We start from the raw sequence: 21,218 nt of genomic DNA, 5'->3' as shown, positions 1-21,218 counted from the left end.
GTTAAGATTTCATTTTCTCTTAATTGACCTTCATCTTAATTAGATTTCGGAAAGTCCAATCATGGAGCACATAGAAAATATTTATGCTTCCATTGTGTGAAACATCAAAGTGGTCTGCATTGCAGATGGTTCCCAAGATCAAAGCCAGACGCCCGGGCCCTATTATTATTAGCGCAATTAGTCTGACATTGCTCCTTCTTGACTGTCCCCACAGTGTAACTTAGAGCAGAAGAAAATACTGATAATTTTTAAGAAAAAGCTTTTATGAAGATGTGAGCTTTTCCTAGTGATGAGTGAACCATGGAAGAATATAGACAGAACCTCAAGATTCTGAGATGTCTAACAATTAATTACACGGAGTTTTATAATGAGCTTAGTTAAACATACAGAATGGATGCCCTAACCAGCAGCACCTAGCACATACCTGACCTTATAAAAATTGCTCAGTGAATGTTGACTGAGTGAGTAGGTAAAAATCTCACAGGTAAGGTCAGCCCTCTTCATATTTCTCCAAACTCAAGTCACCTTTTTTTAACCAGCACTTCGTCAGCTGAGTTTGTATCACATTAGAACAACTAGCCATGTACTTGTTGTACTGTTTGTGCAATTTGTCCTATTTAAATGTAGTTGTATTAAGTAGATAAAGTCTCCAGGATTGAATTACAGAACCAGGTCTGGCTAGCAAAACTTGTTCCTACCAAGAAATACCCGGTATTACCTGCATCACTCATCTAAGCCTATGTACTGTGCAAGTGTCACATTATTTAAAGTGATTCCTCTTCCTTTTCAAAACTCAGGGTCTGGGATTAGTTCAGGGACCAGGATGGCTAAGATAAATAATGACTAAATAGCTTATTGTAATGAAACAGACCCTGAGTACCACTGGAAAAAAAAAAGTTCCAATGCTGGTAATTTTCTCCTACGAGCATTTCATTGATTCATTTACTCACTTGCCAACAGATATTTGTTGCTGGACAATGAGAAGTTAGAGCAGTAAGTAAAAGATGTAGACATAACAGTTTCCCCTGTTTACCTTACAAGCTGGATTCTACGGCCTCTCCTTTTTACTTCTCTTGGATAATCCTTCTTCCCAGTTGGTTTATAGCATTGCATATAGCCATTTGACATGCAACATCTATTTTCTAAGTCGTGAGAGGTCCTGGAGTTTACAGAAGCTAAATTATTGACTTGAAATCTCTTCAACTAAATAAGCTTTTTCCTAGCACAATAGACAGGACTTCTGGTTTCTTGTGTCTTACTTATAGCACAGCTGCTTATTTCTTCCAGCTACCATCCCTAGAGACAACTGTCCTTTCTGACAGATTGCCTCAATTTTAGTTCTCACAGTGGATTAAAAGTGGCTGTTTATGGGTTTACCTCATCTTAGTGGCCCAGTATCCTGAGGATCATATCTAGTGCATAGTCAATGTTCAATAAATGCAGACTGTTAAGTTTATTTGGATTCTCCTTACACTGAACTCTTCCTATTTCTGCAGAAATACTTCTCCAAAGCTGTCCCCAATTCTCAAGGCTTCCCTCCAAACCATTAACCAGCTAAGATTCCTGCTTTCCACATTCCCACAATGATGTCTCCAACTAGGTTCACACTACCAAGCTATAACTTCTTTCCCCCTCTACTTGTCTCCATGTGAACTCAGCTCTGCCTCCACACTGATGTCCAGAACTAATGAACTCAACACAGATGGGGAGTGGGGCATGGATGCTGGCATTTCTAAGGCTCACCCTTAACCTTTGATAGCCATTTACGAGAGGAGGCAGAGGTTAGTTACCATAGAATTTACCATTGAGACTGGAGACATCCTTTGTTTCCAGATAATATATATATGCATTTTAACTACATTTTAACTCAGTGCTTTGATTCAAAAATCACCTAATGATGAGATTTCAGGAAAATGACTGCTCATTATGGAACCAGACTGGCTACTTTCTCTGGATATTCGTAACTACAGCTATGCATTCTCCATGCCAACCTCTAGTTTATTCTTATATTTGGCATGGTGTCAGTAAAGACATGTCCTCATGCTTATGACTCCATTATGGGACCCCCAGAGAAAATAGTATGCATCCAAAGTTATTACAATCTTACCATAACTTTGCAACATGAACAAGAACCATGATTTTCTGAATTCCTTCAGAGTACCAAGACTGTGCTAGAGGTTTTGTATGAGTCACTGTATTCATGAAATTGACAGTGGCTAACCAAGGAGGGAGGTGTCTAGGGCCTGAACTACCCCAGCAAGGAGGTATTTACTTTATCACTGACATTATTTACTATGTTAAGTTTACTATTTCTGGGACATAGTGATTTTAAAAAAAAGATTACTTTGAGTTCATTTTATTATTATTTCTAAATTCTCTAAAGATAGTACCTTTCCTATTGCCTCTATTCTCTGCCCCTGCTCTGTTGGTGCATCACTGCACACTAATCCCAAAAGATAATCAAATCATCCCTCTTACAGAGAGGACACAGAGCTCAGAGAATATAAGCATTCTTAGCCATAAAATCAAAGAACTTGTGAGTGGTAAGAAGAGTTGGGATTCTAACTCAGGTCTAATTCTACAGCCCTCTTTCCTTCCAAAACACCATGTGAATAATAGAAATACAAGTAATAAATATCAAATGATAGCAATAATAATAATAAAAGTAATCACTTCAGGTGTTAAACATGCTCTCATATACATGATTTCTTTTGATCTTTACATCAAACCTGTGAGACAGATCACAAGGGTCATCAACACCATTTATAGGTGGGGGACCCCAGGAGATCAACATGTCACCCCTGGGTGATGACAACCTAAGTGGCACAGGCAGAAACTGAGCCCACAACTCCTGATTTCTAATGCGGGTTTATACCCCTTAAGTCACTGCATGCTGTGCCATTTTTGGTACCTTTTAGTAATAGAAGGAGAACATTTACCTTTGAAGCTACCAACATGTTCCCCTAACTGGCTATTTGTCCCCATTAGGAATTCATTTCTTTTTAAAGGAGCTCATTGAAATGGAAGCCCGGAGAGGTTCAGAGCATAGGCTTCAAAACATGGGTTCAGATCTAGACTCCATCAAATGCTGGCTATGTGAACTTGGACAAGTTATTAACCCTGTGTAGGTCTGTCTTCTCATTCGTAAACTAGGGTTAATAAGCCTTATGTCCAAAAGCTATTATTTGGATGAAAAGAATACCGAAAGCCTAGTAGAGTGCTGACACATGGTAAATGCCCACAAGTTGAGACCTTTATTAAGAATTTTGTTCTTTTATATTATTATTCCAAAAATTAGGATGATTGAAAGAATGATGTTTTGTTTGCTAGGCTACTGTCACGGTTATCCTCTTCATTCCAATTGAAAAACTCTTGTTGTTGGTGATTTAAGAGGAAGAAAGTCCTTATTAATATTTTCAGAACCCAGCATTTTGAAGTAATAAAGACTGGAAGAGTCTTTTGAAAATTGTAGGCTATTCCAAAGTCACATAAAGAATAACAATGAACTCTGCAGAATTTTTATTAAGCTACATTTTTATTATAACAATATTTTGAGTAGGGACATCTATTATTTCAACTATACTAGGCATGCTGCAATGTGATTTGTAATAATTTTTCTTAGCCTCACCTATACAAAATTCATTACAAATGAATTTTGAAATGTTCATTCCAATAAGCCATGAGTGAACAGAACTGCACCGTTGTGTCATCTGAGGAATATTAGAAACAATGACTTCTTTGTACATTTATCATTATCTGTGAATTTACCTTGGTAGGAGAAACATCCTAGATTTTCAAGGAGAGAAGCAAGTGTTTGGCCTTTGTAATTGACCAGTGTCATCCTATCCTCAAATTAATACACCTGAAAGTGCTCAACCCTAATTCGCTATCACCTTTACAATCCTGGTGTCTCTGAGGAGCTAGTAAGTAACTTACTACATAGGTACTCAGGTTTACACTAATGGAGAAATAAGTAAAGGAGATGTATGAGAGGCCCAATTGCCCCCATTATTAGAGATCAAGATGGTTAGCAGTGGTACTTAGAGATAAGTGGACTTATCTCTCCAATCATGGCAGCCTTGAAATGGGGCAGGAAGGAGAGAGAGCCTACTCACCTGAGAGCAGGAAGGAGAGAGCCCGAATAAGAGTTTAGTGTGGAGAAGCAGAGGAGAACCTCTGTTCCCTGCCAGAAGGTTGGCCCCAAAGGGAAGCAAGGAAAGAGATGGGCCAAAGAAATCTCATTTATTCTTTCCAGACTTTTCAGTCAAAATCATTCCTTCCTTGTGAGTCTCAGAACAAGGAGGTATACTAAATAAGCTCCCACCACATAGAAGGAAACACCCAGAGTGAGGAATCCACAAGATGGATTCCTCATCCCATGGTGGAGGGGCTGGGGACCATGTACCATGGCCTTATCATGTTGAGTTGCCATAGACATGAGTGTCAGAGGTGGAAGTGTTGGACCAGGTTAGGGCTGGTTTAGCAAAAAGGTAGTCATCATTAAGGGTTTGTCATTCATAACCATGTGGCTTCAGAAACTCACAAACACTGGTTAAAACTCCTTTTACACATTGAGAAATTAAACAAATCAGTAGAATCACAAACAGGATTATCTCTTTGGCCAGCATGCTACATATTGTGGAGTCATTGGCAGCTTTAGAACCTACTACAGTGAAGAGGTAAGGATGGGAAACTAGTATTTGTTCATGGTCATTCATTTCTCTGCTTACAGATCTTTTCACAATGGATGGCATCATTAAATCCCCAACCCAGAAACTTGGGTGTTACCTTTGACATTGCTCCTTCTTTCCCTCATCCTTCATATCTATTCTTGTCAACTCTGAGGCTTCATATCTCTCAATTTCAATTCTGTCCTTTCCCTTCCATCCCCTTTATCACAAACCTAGTGCGGGCTATCTTGGGTTCCTTCAGTACTCTCCAAGTGGACCTCCCTGCCTCTGGTTCCAGCATCCTCATTTGAGGAAGGGGAGGCAAAGTGACTCTGGACAAAGCATGATCTTCTGTAATGAGGAAGGACAGTGAGGTATAGAGCCTGGATTTGAGCTCATATCTATCAAACACTAAATCCAAGCTCTTAACCTCTGTTCAGTGCCCCATCTCTATACAAATACCTCCCCCACCAGCACCACTACCACCAAATATTCCATGATCTTTTGAACTAATGTGTTCTAATGATCTGAACAGCAAATCACCAAATTAAAGAATTTTAAATGGAACCTTGGAGATCATTTAAAGCTAACTCATTCTTTTAAAAGAAGAGAAAAAAAAAGTTCAAACTGGTGTATACACTTGGGCAGGCCATAGTTCTGTTTAAGAGAAGAGTCAAAATCTGACCTCGGGTTTCCTGTTTCTGACTGTTAATCCTGACTCTTAACTCATGGAACAGATAAATAAACTGGAATTTTAAAAGTTAATAATTTAAGGGTTAAATGAGTTATGGGTATGAACATACACTTGGGTCATAATGGTACCAACGGCCCATTTGTGAAGAATGGGCGGTTTTGACTAGAATTGTTTTTTGGATTTTTTGTTGTTGTTTTTTGTTTTTAAAGCTGGAAGGGTTAGTAGAGGTCCTTAAAGTGTGGTTCCCTCACTTTATAGGTAATAAAACCAAGGCTCAGTAAGATAAACTGTGTGATGGGAGGTCCACGCAACCAAACTGAAATTGAATTCCAGGACTCCTAGCTTCCAATCCAGGGTTCTTTCCACTCATCTGGCTACTTCTTTGTGTCTTTACAAAAATGAGTAGATGGGTCTAAAATAAAACAGCCATTTCCACCACCCACTTTGGCACATCTGTCTACATATGGCTAGTGATGCTTATCCAAATGTGCTTCAACTCCTCCTCTCTCTGGCAGTAATTTCAAGATGTCCAAGCTGATATGAAAATGAAATGGAAGAGAAAACTGCAAACCTCATGGTTTTGTGCATCCTTTTAGACTAAGATCAGAGGGCGCCTGTGTGGCTCCGTGGGTTAAGCCTCTGCCTTCGGCTCAGGTCAAGATCCCAGGGGCCTGGAATCGAGTCCCACAGCGGGCTCTCTGCTCAGCAGGGAGACTGCTTCTCCTCATCTCTCTCTGTCTGTCTCTCAGCCTACTAGTGATCTCTCTCTCTGTCAAATAAATAAAATCTTAAAAAAAAAAAAAAAAAACTAAGATCAGAGTCTTCTATAGGCAAGGAACTTGGAAAACAGTTTTGTGTATGAAAATAAAAATCAAAACTGAGTGAGCCAGACCAAGTGCTGAAGAGCAGAGATTTAAATGAATTTTGTGTACTAGAGTTTATTTTGCTAATTTCCCTAAATAAGCTTTCTCCTCTACAAAATCTAAATAGACTGTTTGGGTCTATTTTTGACTTGTGCCAAGAGCCAACTTGCCATTTCCTGCCAAATGACCTTTGGACGGAAATGTCCTTTTCTCCTTGAAGGTCCATAACCTGTACAAATACAGCATCATCAAGGCAAGAGCTTGTGTCTACCACCCAGCTCAGCTGTCCAGACCTGTAAACACTTGTTCCATCCTCTGTAGGATTTTTTTAAAGAATCATGGCAAATTAGAATATAAGATGTGTTTCTGAGCTCATTTCAAGGCTGCTACAGCTTTGCAGACCCACCTCTAAGCAGAACATCTCAAGTGTACAACCGCCAACCAACACAGAAAACTGACACACCAGGCAGGCTTCTCTGCACCAGGGTACGCTTCAATTGCACACTCACACACAAAAGCACAATTTACTTGGGTCCTAGCAATAAGGAAACACTTACAAAAAAAAAAGGTCAGCATCTAACACTAGTTTGTTTGTTTTTCTGAATCTCTGCAATGATTATCAGGCTGAACTTATGTTGGGAGAACTTGAATCCTCTATCGCTTTCACCAGACTTCTTACTACCATCTCAAACTATAACAATAATGGTGATAATAATAATGATGAGAAAGAAAAATTGTTCAAATTAGACATTTAAAATCCCAAGTCCTTTGGTATCACCTCTGAATTTATGAAAAGAAAAAAAACCTCAGTCTTATAATCTATGCTTGAAATAATTGATAGTCTATGGGAGTAGGGAAAGAAATCCTAAATTCCATCGCCATAAAACCCTATTAAGTATCCCATTTAAGTAAAGCAAGTCTATGGTTTCATTAATCATCCCTTATTTTTATTTCATTTTCTAGTGATCAGTGCCATTCAACTGATCACAAAATTCATGTAAATGAGGCTTGAAGACGATTCCTTTCGTGTAGTTCTCAGATCAGACCATCTTCTCTGAGTCCGTCTCGCAGGGAAATTCGGCAGCACCCTCTGACTCTAGTGTCAACAGTGTGCCTGTCTTTTCTACAGATCCTCCCACTATCACAGAATCCAAGAGCAACGAAGCCACCACAGGGAGGAAAGCTTCACTCAAATGTGAGGCCTCAGCAGTGCCTGCTCCTGACTTTGAGTGGTACCGGGATGACACCAGGTATGTGCCAAATGAGCAGAGCCCCCATCGCTCCAACAGGTGATCTTGGGGACAGAACCAAGTTCCTCTGTCATGATGTGGGTTAACACTATTAAACTCTTCTTTTTCTCATCTCTGTATCAAGTGCTTTGGGGCCTATTTAGTTCTTAACCCAAAGCCCCAAGGGCATTCAGGTTACATGCAAAGAGGGAGGTAGGTGCTTAATGGGTCGTTTCCTAGAAAGTTTTCCTAACTTTCCTAGAAAGACCTGCATGTCTTTCTTACCTGTAGCAGAAACCAAAGCCCGATGAAACTCATCCATTCCCGAGTTTTCTCTGTCAGAGGACATTGATTCTGATGATATGGGGTTGCATGATTAAAATAAGGAATTGAAAAATAAAATAAAATAAGGAATTGAGCAGGAAACCACAAGCTCTAACTATTACATTTCTTTCTATGTCCTCCAGTATCATGATGAGAAAGGGGTTACTGCACCAAGTCTTCATCAGTGTTTCTTTTTACTCTTCTGTGTTTGAACTCAGGATAAACAGCGCTAATGGCCTTGAGATTAAGAGCACGGAGGGCCAGTCCTCCCTGACGGTGACCAACGTCACTGAGGAGCACTATGGCAACTATACCTGTGTGGCTGCCAACAATCTGGGGGTCACCAATGCCAGCCTAGTCCTTTTCAGTAAGTATGCCAAAGTAGGGCCTGACTCACCAGAACAAGTCAACTAGTTCTCCAGTGGAAAACTCGAATAACATTGACTTACCTTATCATCTATGTTACCTATTAAAGGTAAACTTGCACAAAAACAAGAATGTAGTCACTGAAATAAAAACACAGGCCCTTCATCCCTATGCATAAGGCAGGATTTACAAATGAAATAATTTCTCTCTCCATCTCCTGGCTTACTTTTGATAACTACTTTGTGGTTTTTTGTTGTCGCTGTTGTTGTTTTTCAACTTTTTTAAAAAATTCTGTTTTGTTTTGTTTTGTTTGATTTTCCCCCTGGTTGATTAACTATAAGAATATTCAAAGAACAGAAATCTCTTAAGGAACAGAGGTGATGTAAGATCCTGGAACATGGATGGCAGTTAAAAAATGGCCCTAGTAAGAGTGATTGAGTAAGAAAAATTCCAGGAGTCTGGGTAAGGTACCGGGAGAAGGGAGAGGATAGGAAAAGAAAGTGTATTTCTAACAACACAGGAGAAATGATGGAGTGAATGATTAAAACATGATACAAAATCTAAAGGAAGAAAAATGGCTGCAGAAAGATTTCTATATGACAGCAGGAAACACTACTTACCTGACATATTTTTAGAAGAGATAAAATGGTAGGAGAGAGGAGCATTTCCAAAGACCAGAGAAGATCCTAAGGCCAACTGAAGAGGACTCAGTTGTTTTAACTTCCTGGTATCCGTAGGAGAGCCCACGTCAGAGCCTGACTCTGTAGTAGCTGTTACGTCAGCTATCTGACCCCCTCCCTTGCTGGCCCTGAAGCTATAAGCATAGACACAAATGCCCCCTGAGAAACAGAAGGATGACGGGTGAGATTAGGAGAAGATGACACATTTGGAATAGGAAAGCAAGTCTACAGTTCCATTAGTAATCTCTTATTTTTACATAGTTCTCTAGCGATCAGTCCCATTCAGCTGATCACAAAACTCGGGAGTAAGAAAATGGAATTTGGAATAGGAAAATGTTTATCAGAGAGAGTAAAACAAACAAATGGGCCAGAAAGTTCATTTGACTAAAAGAGATAGTCCAAAAGCTTTACTATTATTATTTTGGATACTCTGGTTTCTCTTCAGATCGCATAAATCTTTCACCTTTTACTATTATGATTTTGGAATAACAAACCACAAGGAATTTTTTTTTTCCTGCACATGTTCAGTTGGAAAAGCTAGAAATACTACGACCAGGAAAGACGTCTCCATCTTGCTTTATCTGATTTAGATGAGCCTACAAGAAAAAAAAAGAAAAAAAATATATATATATATATTTAGGAGAAAAATCAATTTAAGTGAAAGTTCTCTTGAGATGAAGTATTAAAGCCATTTTATAACTGTTCAAGATCCAACTCTGCTTATAAAAAACAACCACCACAAACTATTCTAAATCTGGGCTTCAGTTTCTCACCTAAAACTCGTGTTGACTTCAGCCTATCACTGTTTGATGGCATACAGTCATACAAATGCTTGAAGTTTAAAATCATAGGAATTTTAATACAAAGTTTAAAATTCATATCCCTGTTTACTTGTCTCCAAAGACCAAACATCAGTAATGTTCTTTACTTCGGCTAGAGACACCAATACCTCAAGACAATTGAGAAGGTATTTATTAAGAAATGTAGTTACTTGTTTCATTCTTGGCATCAGGGATTCCATAAACAGGGGGGAAACAGCCTCCACTCTGCATCTGAGATTCTGACGTATCTAATGTAACCTGCTTAAGTAGAACGACATACACTTACTAAGAGGTTCTGTAGGGACACTAAGAGGTTTCATACAGAAAGTAGAATCGTTAGGTTAGAGAAAGTGAACAACTATAATTTGCATTAAAGCATTTTTCCTTGTATCCCACCCAGAAGAAGCATGCTAGTATATTTCAAATAGTAAAATGACACCTATAGACAGAGAGAGGGCGGTGGAGGAGGATGGAAGGGTGGGCTAGGTCAGAGATAATGGAGATACCTACCGCTAGTGTGCTGGTGGTGATGAAGGGTAATCTCCAGCCCTCTAATACCATTGCCCTAGTCATAAAAGTCCATTTAAAGGACCCACCAGTAAAATTAAGAAATGCCAAGAATCTTACAGAATCTCTGTTTGTAAGCTGAGAATCACAAACTTGGGCAAGTGTATCAAAATCACATTGTGACTTCACAGAGATCACCTGAAATTATACGATAGAGACGTGCACAGCACCATAATTAAAGGGACACTGTTTCCCCTTGGGCCCACACTGCCCTCTGCAGAGCATCCTTCTTAGGCATCAACTCTGCATTGGGCAGCACATGCATCAGCATTGGGTTTGTAACTGGTTTCCCACCGTATGGGAAAGTTTCAGAGGCATTATGATGAGTGGAACTCCTGCCCTCTTTCTTAGACCCAAGACCCAAATATGGACATGTTAAGGGGGAAGCTGCACTTCTTAACCAACCGAAAGGGCACTTCCACCATGCCTAGCCCACTGTGACCACAAGGAGGCCCCTTGTGACAGCCATCATAGCTGAATCCTTGGGAATACAGCTCTATGGAACTCTAGTCACACAGGCAAGAGAGAAAGAGAGAGGGAGAGGGTGGAAGGAGGTGGGAAAGGAGGGAAGGAGGGGGGAGGAAGTACCTAGGTGAACAGATTGCCCATTACTTGGACTCAAAGTAGATGGGTTGAATGGGAAGAAGGAAGACACTGCTGGTGGCGGTACTTTTCCACAGAACAGAGTCAGAAGGGGAGAGATGCTTGGGAGGGGCGGCTACCACAGCCCTGACAGAGAGTATTGAGTGGGTAGCGGGGAGCTGTGCTGACCCAGCTGGTCCAGAGCAGATGAGGCAGCTGGTGAGCTGCTGCCAGCCAGAAGGAGGAAGCCAGGAAAACTGGAGGGCCAGAGCCCCGAAAGAGTTCATGATTATCCATCTTCACAGGGGTGTCAGCACATTTCCAGTGTCCACCTCAGTGACATGTGCTGACTTTTTACGCAGGGTCAGTTTGTGGTCACGGATTCTTCTTGTCCTCCACTGTCTATTCAAATATTGCTCTCCAGAAGGGTCAAAGTAATTAAATGAAAGTGCAAGAATACATTGTATTCACAGTAATTTTTTCCTAAGCCAATGGAAGCACTCCTTTTTCCTTTGTTTCCTTCTCCACACATTCCAGCATTGTTTTATCGAGAACTGTACTACCTCAAGCTGTATCATATCCAACTTTATATATTTTTCTCCATCCTGGGAAAAGCATTACATTGTGTAATTTTTCTGAATACATTAGTCCAACAGTACAGTGTGTACCAGCAAAGATTCAGCTCCTTAGTCCTCCTCAGCTGTGGGGATATGCACCACATGGAGGAGGTTTTCTGTTGATGCCAAGAGAAGGTCCATCCCCAGCACATGGAACATCGCAGATTCTGTTTCCACACTGATAACTACCATGCACCCACAAAGGAAACCTATCTTGTTTCCATGCTTATGTTGAGTTACTTTTAACACAATGGATAGGGAGGAAGGATAGGATGATGATATTAATGTGGTCACTCCTGATCAAGTCAGTTCTTACAAGGTGCTCTGCACCTATGCCAAACACTTAACATACATGATCTCATTTCATTGTAGATCCTAGTAGGGACTCCTACTTCTCCACTACACAAAGAGGTTAAGCAACTAGAGCAGCTAAGTAAAGCTGCTCGGATTTAAACGAGTAATCTGTTTCCAAAATCCAGACTCCAGATCCATATGTTACCTAAGTTTGTGTATGTGGAGAAAATGTTAGGAAATGTATCTTTTGTAGTTTAGAAGTGAGGAGATAGATAATTTCTTTCTCCCTTTTTTCACTTATCAAGATCTTTCCAGTACTAAATATTGTCACATCCCTTCCCACCTCAGACTCTGTGGATCACCTCCCATTTCATTTCCATTAACCCCCACCAACACGGGTTCCCTAGATTAGTTAGACTGTTGATTTATCTTTGGCACACTGAGATTCCTAACTAATATTCCAGGCTAGTGATCAGTGCTTGACCTCAGGACGGGAATATTCCCACATGTTAACGGGCACTCCTACTAATCAATTACCCTCTGCTTTAGAGAAATGAGTGATTGGGAAGGCATTTTGAAGCTATAAGTACAAAAAAATAAAAATGCAGAGAAATCTACACTAAGCCATACCACATCAGTGTGTAGGAGGTTTTCAAATTTTCTTTTGAATTTTAGAAGATCATTAACTTGTAAGCCTATACTTGATTAAATTTCCAGTATTACCTAAGCAACCCAGCACTGGAGGAAGCCCTTAAAATGAGGGCTTCCCCTACTTGTTTAGAAACCATTTTAAGTTATCACCTCGGGGGTTCAGGGTTTAAATATATACCACTTGATGATGCTAGTTAAGACTTGGCAAAGCCTCTTAACCAGCTATGTCTGGATGCCACATGCACATAATAAAACAATGTGAGCCGCTACTGGAACATTACCACATGTGGTTTGAAAGGACTGGCGGCAAACTTTTTACAAGGGCTCTCTGTGGCTACAATAAGAAATAGATGGGCATTTGGGACATAATTTAGTTTCAGGAATAGGTGTGGAATGTGCTGACTTCCAAAAAGTTTACAAAACATCCGCAATACCCATTGAAAAAGAAAAGAAAATCATATCTCAGTTAATAAATTACCTCCATATATACACCTGATCATCAACTCCAGCCTTTGTCATTCAAGTGCTTTTAATTCAGAGGTTCTTCTTAAGTGTTAATGCCCCATTTATCTCATGGTGTCCCAGCAGAATCAACCAATCACACATACACACACACACACACACACACACACACTTAACAGATAAGAAACCGATGATCAGAGTTCAGGGTCTTACTAAGAGCCACGGCATATGTTTCTGAGGTCAATCTTAGGGCTCTGTTCCTAAGAACCTTCCAATCACCTGCTAAGCTCGGCGGACTTCCCCAAATGTTAGTAGCTGAAAGACAAAGCACATAGCAGCTAAGTTCCTACCCTCCCCTACTTCTGAGTTTCAAACGTTGAAGAATTTCTTTTTCATTTTAAGTAATATCACTTCCCATTACACTCTTCCAAGAGTCCACAAACCCTGGGCATGAATTCTAAAATGCAGCAGAGTGATGACAGAAGAATAAGGAGGAAGGGCTGGGGTGGGGAAGCATCTAAAGGAGTAAGTAAGATGGAGTTAGAGGGTGAGAGTAACCAGTGGGGCGTGGTAGGGCTGAGATGAGGAGGATTAGGGTGGAGCTAAGATGATGGTAACAAGCTGAGAAACAATTGAGAGGGCAATGAGGGGAGGGTGAATGAGACAATTTCAGTGATATAAATGGTCTTGTGGAAATGAGGGCAGAGTGCATTTACCCAGCTGTGAACACTGTGATGAGAAAATATTAAGCTGAATCATTTAAACGGTCTGAATAATAATAGTAATAATAAAAATAAAATACAGTAGATAGAGTATCGTATGGGACAGTAGTCTCCAGCTGCTCCATAAATGCTGAAGGCAGTTTAGCTATTTATTTTCAAAGCTGGAAACTTAATACCAAGTAACCAGTGGAGGCTTAAACCATTTTTCTATTTGACACTTGTGTAACTAAGACACAATTGTTCACTGTGCAATTATTGACCTGTTCCATCTTAATGCACTTAGGAAACTTTGGCGTTTAAGCTACAACTTTCAGCCAAGCTAGAGAAAAGCTCCTTCCGCAAGGAGGCCGGGTTTTCTTGGCATCCCGATGTACTGAGTGTCCAAATTCCAGGCAAAATCTACTCTTCCTAAACTGACGGAACGAGAGGGCAGGCAGATCAAATTTGAATATTATCTTGATTTTTGTTGGTTTCAATTTATCATTAGTCCTTATTTAACCAAACAGCTAAGAGGGATATAAAGTGCAGGCTAATTATGTTGCACTATAGGGTTTCTAGGCAGCGAGGAATGCATGCGACCCCTGATACACCATTCTCGCTCTCTGAAAGAGCCTCAGAGGAGGATTTCGAGTTAAACCTAGGGTTTTGATAAGATAAATAGGGGATATCTTCAAGTCTGAGCTCTGCTTGCAACATCAATTTACGATCAGTAGCTTGCGGATGGGTCTGTGAGTGACACATAAGCTCAAGTTCAAGTGTTCAAAAGAGTGCTTTTTCCTAAATAAATAAATAAATAAATTTTTAAAAAAGAATGCTTTTTCTTACTCAACAGGGTGTATCATCAAGTAAATTTGGTTGGTTGATCAAATCTCAGGTGAGATTGTATTATCACAAGAGGTTGTATTATCACAAGAGACAAAATAAAATTATATCATGTCAATTTACTTATTTCCTTGGCATTACCCTTGCACTGGTGTTAGAATGGAAGAAAAACCTGAGGAAAAAGTTGAATTAGTATTACCCAAAATAAATTTTCTACATACGTAGCTAAAGCTGATAGGAGCTGTAGGGCTCAGGGAGAGGAAAAGTGTCCTTAGCAATCATGGGTCCATCTCTCATGAGTTAAAGAGATCAGAACCAGGACGAAGTTGCATGACTGAATGTGATCACGACTAATTTATATACCATCAACCCAGCCCTCCAAAAAACTTGTAATTTCGGTAGTTGAGTTTTTTCACTGTAGGGTAGGATCCCGTGTATAGGATTGCCACAATAAGATGTTGTTTCCTACTCTAGCTAATTTTTTTTAAAGGCTTTAGATTTAAAATTTTACTAATAACTCTTTAATACTTTGGTGTTGGCAAGAAGAACAGACAAATGCTTCACGGGAGGTATAATCCTATAAGCTTGGAAATTCTTCTGTTTTGTAATTATCTGAGTAGCTAAACATGAGTAAGATATATATAGAAAGAGATACAAATATAGATCTATATAAACTCTCCATGACGCTTACTATTTTTCCCCTATAGAGCGTGTTTCACCCACAATCCCCCATCCCATTCAAGGTCAGTATGATTTTTATGACTGTAGTTCTGTTGCTGGGTCATTCTCCATCATCTATAATGTGCACAACACAAACCGGGGGACACAGATTGACAAAATTCACATACAATAGAAATCTTTTTTTTTTTTTCTTTAAACCTTCAAAAGAGAGTCCATCCATTGTCCCCACACCAGCTGATAGGCCTGTAACAGACCTGTCATCTGACTTAAGTTGGTCAGTTGCTGGTGAGATGATGCCAAACTCAAAAAGCAATTTTCTCTTCAATTAGTATGTATGACAAGTGACTGTGGACTCACATATTTGGAACACAGCTAGTTACGTTCTGCAGCTCATAAAAATACGAATCCTCCAACTAGCCACCCTCACATTTGGAGGCTTATGCAATCTGAATCTGAAGTCCTTGGAATTGTAGAAATGAATTTATCTACTGCTGTCGAAGTTTGAACTCAGCCATGTTACAAGGACGTTCATTTTTCTGAAAATCTTGGCCTATCTGAGGGCCTTTCCTTTTAACCATGACTATTTTAGAAAACGCAAATGAAAAAATAAGGTAGTCAATTCTGTATTCCTTTTCATAAAACTTTCCACACACTCAAATTAAATTTTGCCTCCTACATCACATTTAGATGCAAGTTACAGCCCCAGCCTTCTAGCTTAAGGCTATTTAAGGGCAAATTGGCAAATAAAATTAAAACAATACAAAAAACTCTGAAATGAAACCAACCTACCATTGAAATTAAATTCCAGAAAAGTGATTTGCAAATAACACTCAAAGACCTGAGAAAAAATGGAGAGTAGGCCATGCGGGGCCTAGTGTGGAAAAAATAAATCCAATTAAACAAGATTATTGTATACACTATAAAGGAAGTGTGCTGAGAATTAAAGGTAGAAAGCTGCTGTTTTATAAGTTTGAACACGGATCATGTATCATTAACACTCGCCCAAACTAAAAATTAGGCCAGAATTCGGTGAGGATGTTCAGTGTCAATAACGTGATGTTTTGCATATGTATGTATTCACATATATGCAAACTTATTTTAATTATATTTGCAATGAGGATTGCAAGGTTTCAAGGATCAACTAGACAGCTTAATAAAAAAGTTATTCTTAAATTTTAAGAAGGGTCCAAACTATTTTTAGAACTCTCTTGAATAAAATTGTTCCCTGAAACATTAATGAAATCTGTTTCTTATCCCAGATACTAAAAATAAGACTTAAAATGTGCCTGTTTTTTAGACTTGACATGAAACTTCGTGTTCGTGGAAAATATCCCATTTTGAATTCCTGACATGCCACAATTATTTTAAGACATTTATCTTCTAGTTTTGCTGCAAAGATTGACACCATTTTATCATGTTGCCATCTTGCAGCTATCTTGACGTGACAAACACACACATACACATGTGTCCCAATGGATAACATTTTCAAAGAGGTCATGCTCCATCCAAGATGAGCTTGGAACATTGTCACTGTGCATTTGTGAGAGCAGTTCTGCAGCCACAAACTCACATATTTATCTGATCATGCTTTATGATGTATATAACATGGAACAAAATGAAGTCAGTCACGATTCACAAAGGACAGCTGTTGGATATTGAAAAACAGTCTGGACCTGGAATGGAGCACGTTGGATTTTATTGAACTTGATCTTTTCCCACACACTGAATTGTTGATTGGAGAATGACCCGGGTTTGATTTGACGTTGTAGATAGACTGTAGATAGCTTCTTTAGATCCAATATAGAGACTGTAGTTTATCTCACTACTAATACTTCGGGCTTCTGCTGGTAGAAATTGAAAAGCTGTTCATGGAGACTTGGGATAGCTGATGTGTGAGGCTGAGAGAGAAAGATAATGCCCTCTTAAATCCCCTGTTTCTTACAAGAACTTTAACTTTGTAGAAATTAAATCCTTTTTTTCTTTTTTTCTCTTCTCTCCAATCAAGATGGCAATCCATGTGAAATGCAGTTTTCCATGGGAACAAATATTAACATATAGGATCCTTAACTCTTTTTATAGTGCCACTGGAATACCAAAATGTCTATGAAAAGCATGCCTACCTCACTTTGGTTGTATCTATAGGACAAAACACCTTCATTTAACTAAATACCGTATATTGTCATCATCTAGGTAGAAAACAACATGTCTACCATGAAGTGCCTGAGGTGTCTATAAACAGTTGGTTGATGCAAAGGTCCTTTTCCATTTACCCATCATAAAAAGAGAGAACTTTTCCTCCTCTGTTCCAGTAACAGAAATGCATGTTTAATTTCAGCTGCTTCACTGTTAATATCTTTCGTTGGAGGGTCTCCCCACCCCCAATCCCACTCTACATGGCTCATCAAGCTGACTGGGGATAAACATCAGAGTCACAGCAGGAATGCAGTCCTAAACCCCTTCAAGCTGTGATTAAACAAAAACAAGGCTCAATAAATCAAATGTATTTCTCCTGGGCTTCCTTCATCATATTGCTTGATTTTCTGCAGTGATAATAATAATACTGGAATTACACCAAAGGATAATTTGTATGGCCTGTGACCAATCAGAAATTTTCAAATGTCCTTTCCTATTCAGCCAAAAACAAGACCAAAAAAAAAAAAAAAAATCCGTGTACTTCCCTGCTTCTTAATTTAAAAGATATACATAAATAAATAAAATACTGTTCCATCCTTGATCTGTTTCTGATAGGTGTTTTTCCCCATTAATTTTAATTTAGGTTTATTTATTCTGAAATGAGTCCTGAATTGCATATATTTGCATAACTACCTCTGACTATATCACTGCAGAAAATCCACTGAATTGTAAAATGAGGAAAGAGTCAGCTCTAAGTGACTGAGGGAACTTTTCTCATTTTGTTAGGCTCAGATCCTTTCCTGAGGCCTCTGAATCCTGGGAAGTGATGCTACTGCTCTTGTCTCCTCCCCAAAAGCTCACTTGTGCATAGCCTTTCATGATGGAAGGGCATCTAGAGAGGCCTTCACATTGAGAAGGACCACAGGTTCAAAAGGAGGTGACAAAACCAGCTGCAGAAAGTTAAAATGAAGTAGAAGAAGAGAAAGGACAAAGACAAATTACCATTGTGTTGTTTTTATCACCCTTAGGTGAGGAATCCCCTTGAGTGTGGGATTCTCTGGACTCAATCAGCCCATCCTTCTCCCACCACTGCAACTTAAAAAAAAGAAAAAGAAAAAATAATAATAATAACCCTGGGTTGAGTCTCACTTGCTTGCCTCCCATCTGATTATTTATCCCAAGTGAACAGCCTTTCCATTCACTAACCCTGTGTGGCGAGTGGGTTTGGGAAATGTTGAGATTATCTTCCAGGCTCAGGCTTTGCACTGGGTTTGTTCACAGCTGCTTGCCATTCAGTTCCTGTTTTTCCATTGATAAAACACATTGCACATGGCTGGGTTTGCATGATTAATACAGCTGTCTAAAGCTTTCTCAGGAAACAAAACAAAACCCCCAAAATTAAAGTGTAAAAAAAAAAAATTAAAATCCAACCCACAAACAAACCAGGCGTGCCGAAATCTGAGGTCCACCTGGCATGTTTCCTCCCAAAGGGAGCCGGGCATCGTTACGGGCGGGCCTGGCATCAGAACAGCCAGTAGGAGGAGGCCACATACCCGCTCTCACCTGGCACTCTGAGACCAGACTCCACTGGGATGGAAGGAAAGTGGGAGAAAAATCCTAAAATCAGTGCATGCCGTAAACATAACTAGACAATCCCTACAACTTCATATATTTTCTATAGGATGTTATCCCAGGTATCAATGAGAAAATGCCTCTTTTCAGCTCCTTATTATAACAGCAGTGCCATCTCTTATAATAATAACAATAATAATAACAATAATAGCTAACATAGAGAGGGGGCATCTCATGTACCAATAAAGTTCTGAGGGTTTTTGCATGTATTAACTCAATTAATCCCCACAATCCTAAGAAACTAATATGCACCTTCTCCCACACTCCTTAATGATCAAAGTATACCCAAACTACACTCTACACCTTGCGGCATCCAGGCACATATGTAATGCACCTATAGTGCATTATAAATAACCATTAGGTATGCTTCGTCATTAGATATGTATCTAATGAATTGTAAACACTCATCTAATTTATTTTGAGTATGCTTATAATACACAATACTTTTACCTTAATACCCATACACTCTTACAAAGTCTATTTCCAGACATACTCAACACAGACACGTATGCCCGACTCACACAGAGATTTATATGAAAGCAGTCATCTTTAAAAAACATGAGCCGAGGTATCTGGCATCAGCTCATCTAATTTCACACACTTATTCAGGCTGATTTACATACACACCTCTATTAATCATGGATAATTACTAGCATTGTTCTCTTTAATTCAGTTTTTCCAACTGTGAAATGGGAAAGAAATTATATTTTTCATGCCTACAAGCTCAGAGTGTTTTTTAAACAATATACAAAAGAGAGCTTCAAGTTCCTAGAAGGAAAGCACACTGAATTTAAAATAATCATGCTCATATACACATACTTCTTACATTTTTTAAAAGTGCTGATATTTAAAGACACACTTGCATCCGATTGCCTGGATATTAGCTATTTACAAGTTTGGTGTGGCTTCATCGTACTTTGATTTTTGACTGATTCTGGGAATGTCTGAAATGCCCCCTGCTAGCGGGTTTAAATACAGAAGTGTCCCACGGCCAGATAAAAAACGTTGTTTATTGTTTTTCACCAACATCATAATATTACACTTAAAGAAGCTTCACATCGCATCCTTCTCTATTGTGTGGCGTGCATGTGCACACACACACGCATACACACGCACACATGCTGATACTTTCAGCGAGACCTTATCATGCACATTACCACCTGGCAGATCAATCCAGCATCCTCACTCTACAGAAAGTGCCCTTTTTCCTGGTCCAAGGTATAAAGCACATCCCAGGGAAGGTTTTAGTTTAGTTTTCGCACTAGCTGGTGAAGGAAAAAGGGAGCCTTGCTTTTTTACTGATAGTACTTGGAAAGTAGTGTTAATGCAAATTTACAGCAAAATCATGGACCCAGACTAACATACATGAAGATCGTTAAGAGCTGACATTGGTACCTGAGGACCCTCTCTGATTCCCTTCCTGGGAACAACAGGCTGACTTCCTCCTGATTTTCTTCAATGGCTGGGAACCAAGTGGGATAGTTGTGCCAGTAACTCACTGAGAATCAATACTTCACCTGCCAACACGGTGATTCAACCACGGTGATTCAACCAGTAACCCAACTGTTGAATCCACTTCTGTGCCTTACTCGTCTCAGCTCTGCATTCTTCCTTCGGCTGTGTTCCCTAAACACCTCTGGGCCTCTCCCTGTTCAAATCTGCCAGCAAGACTAAACCTGAAATGTATTCACACTATTATTTAAATGTCCAACAGCAGCTTGGAAGTGTTACCTCTCAGAATTTACATTTAGCTTCAAGCTAAATGGCTAAAAATCCTACAGCGTCCGTGTAAAGGTAGGAGAATTTTTTGTACAGGGACTCTTCTCTAATGCCTTTTCCTATTTTCCCAGTCTGTTTCTGCCTATGCCAGTCAGATTCTCCCGGTGAGCCTCCTGTACTTAGGCTTTGCTGTGCTATGCAGATTTCGAGAGTCAGCGGGGATTTGAAGATGAATATATTTTTTTTAAATCCCAGCTCCCACTAAATTTTAATTTGATGGAAATATTTCTCTTCTATGAGCTTTATGGGAAAAAAAAATCTTTCAAAGTAACAATTACATTTGGGGATTAAGTTTAAGTAATTGACAGTCTTGTCTTTTTAATTAAAAGGAATAAAGCTGCCTAAGAAGAGCTCAGTGAGATTTGCAGCAGAAAATGTTGGCATGACGCCCCAAAGGGTGAGAAGACCAGGATCTGGAATGGACAGAAAATGCTGATGCAGGTCTCTCTGGTCTTTCCAGGGCACCCCCAGCTGAGGTGGCCCTGGTGTTTGCATCAGTGTGCCATTTAACGGGAGGGCAACGTGGTGCTGTGAGGAGCTGGATATAGCCAGGAAGGAGACCCTTCTTCGGGAGCTTGGCTCTATGTTCAGAGACATTGTATGGAACAAGTCCTTCAAGTCCTTGAAGG

The 21,218-nt window shown here is 39.6% G+C and overlaps 1 protein-coding gene across 2 annotated transcripts in view; it reads left to right on the top strand.

The window, feature by feature from the left end:
* Positions 1-21,218, top strand: part of LOC122908525 (limbic system associated membrane protein) — a 656,564-nt gene that overhangs the window by 613,495 nt on the left and 21,851 nt on the right. Inside the window, exons 5-7 of one of the 2 annotated variants that reach the window (XM_044251433.1) lie at positions 7,357-7,477; positions 7,999-8,147; positions 15,072-15,107. In XM_044251433.1, coding sequence (XP_044107368.1) covers positions 7,357-7,477; positions 7,999-8,147; positions 15,072-15,107 — 306 coding nt within the window. The remainder of the gene's footprint in view (positions 1-7,356; positions 7,478-7,998; positions 8,148-15,071; positions 15,108-21,218) is intronic. The other variant, XM_044251434.1, reaches the window with a different exon arrangement.

This window comes from Neovison vison, chromosome 6 (assembly GCF_020171115.1).
Source record: "Neovison vison isolate M4711 chromosome 6, ASM_NN_V1, whole genome shotgun sequence".
In the NCBI taxonomy this organism is placed as follows: Eukaryota; Metazoa; Chordata; class Mammalia; order Carnivora; family Mustelidae; genus Neogale; species Neogale vison.
Note: the sequence above shows the minus strand (reverse complement) of the source record. Positions and strands in the feature narration are given on the sequence as shown.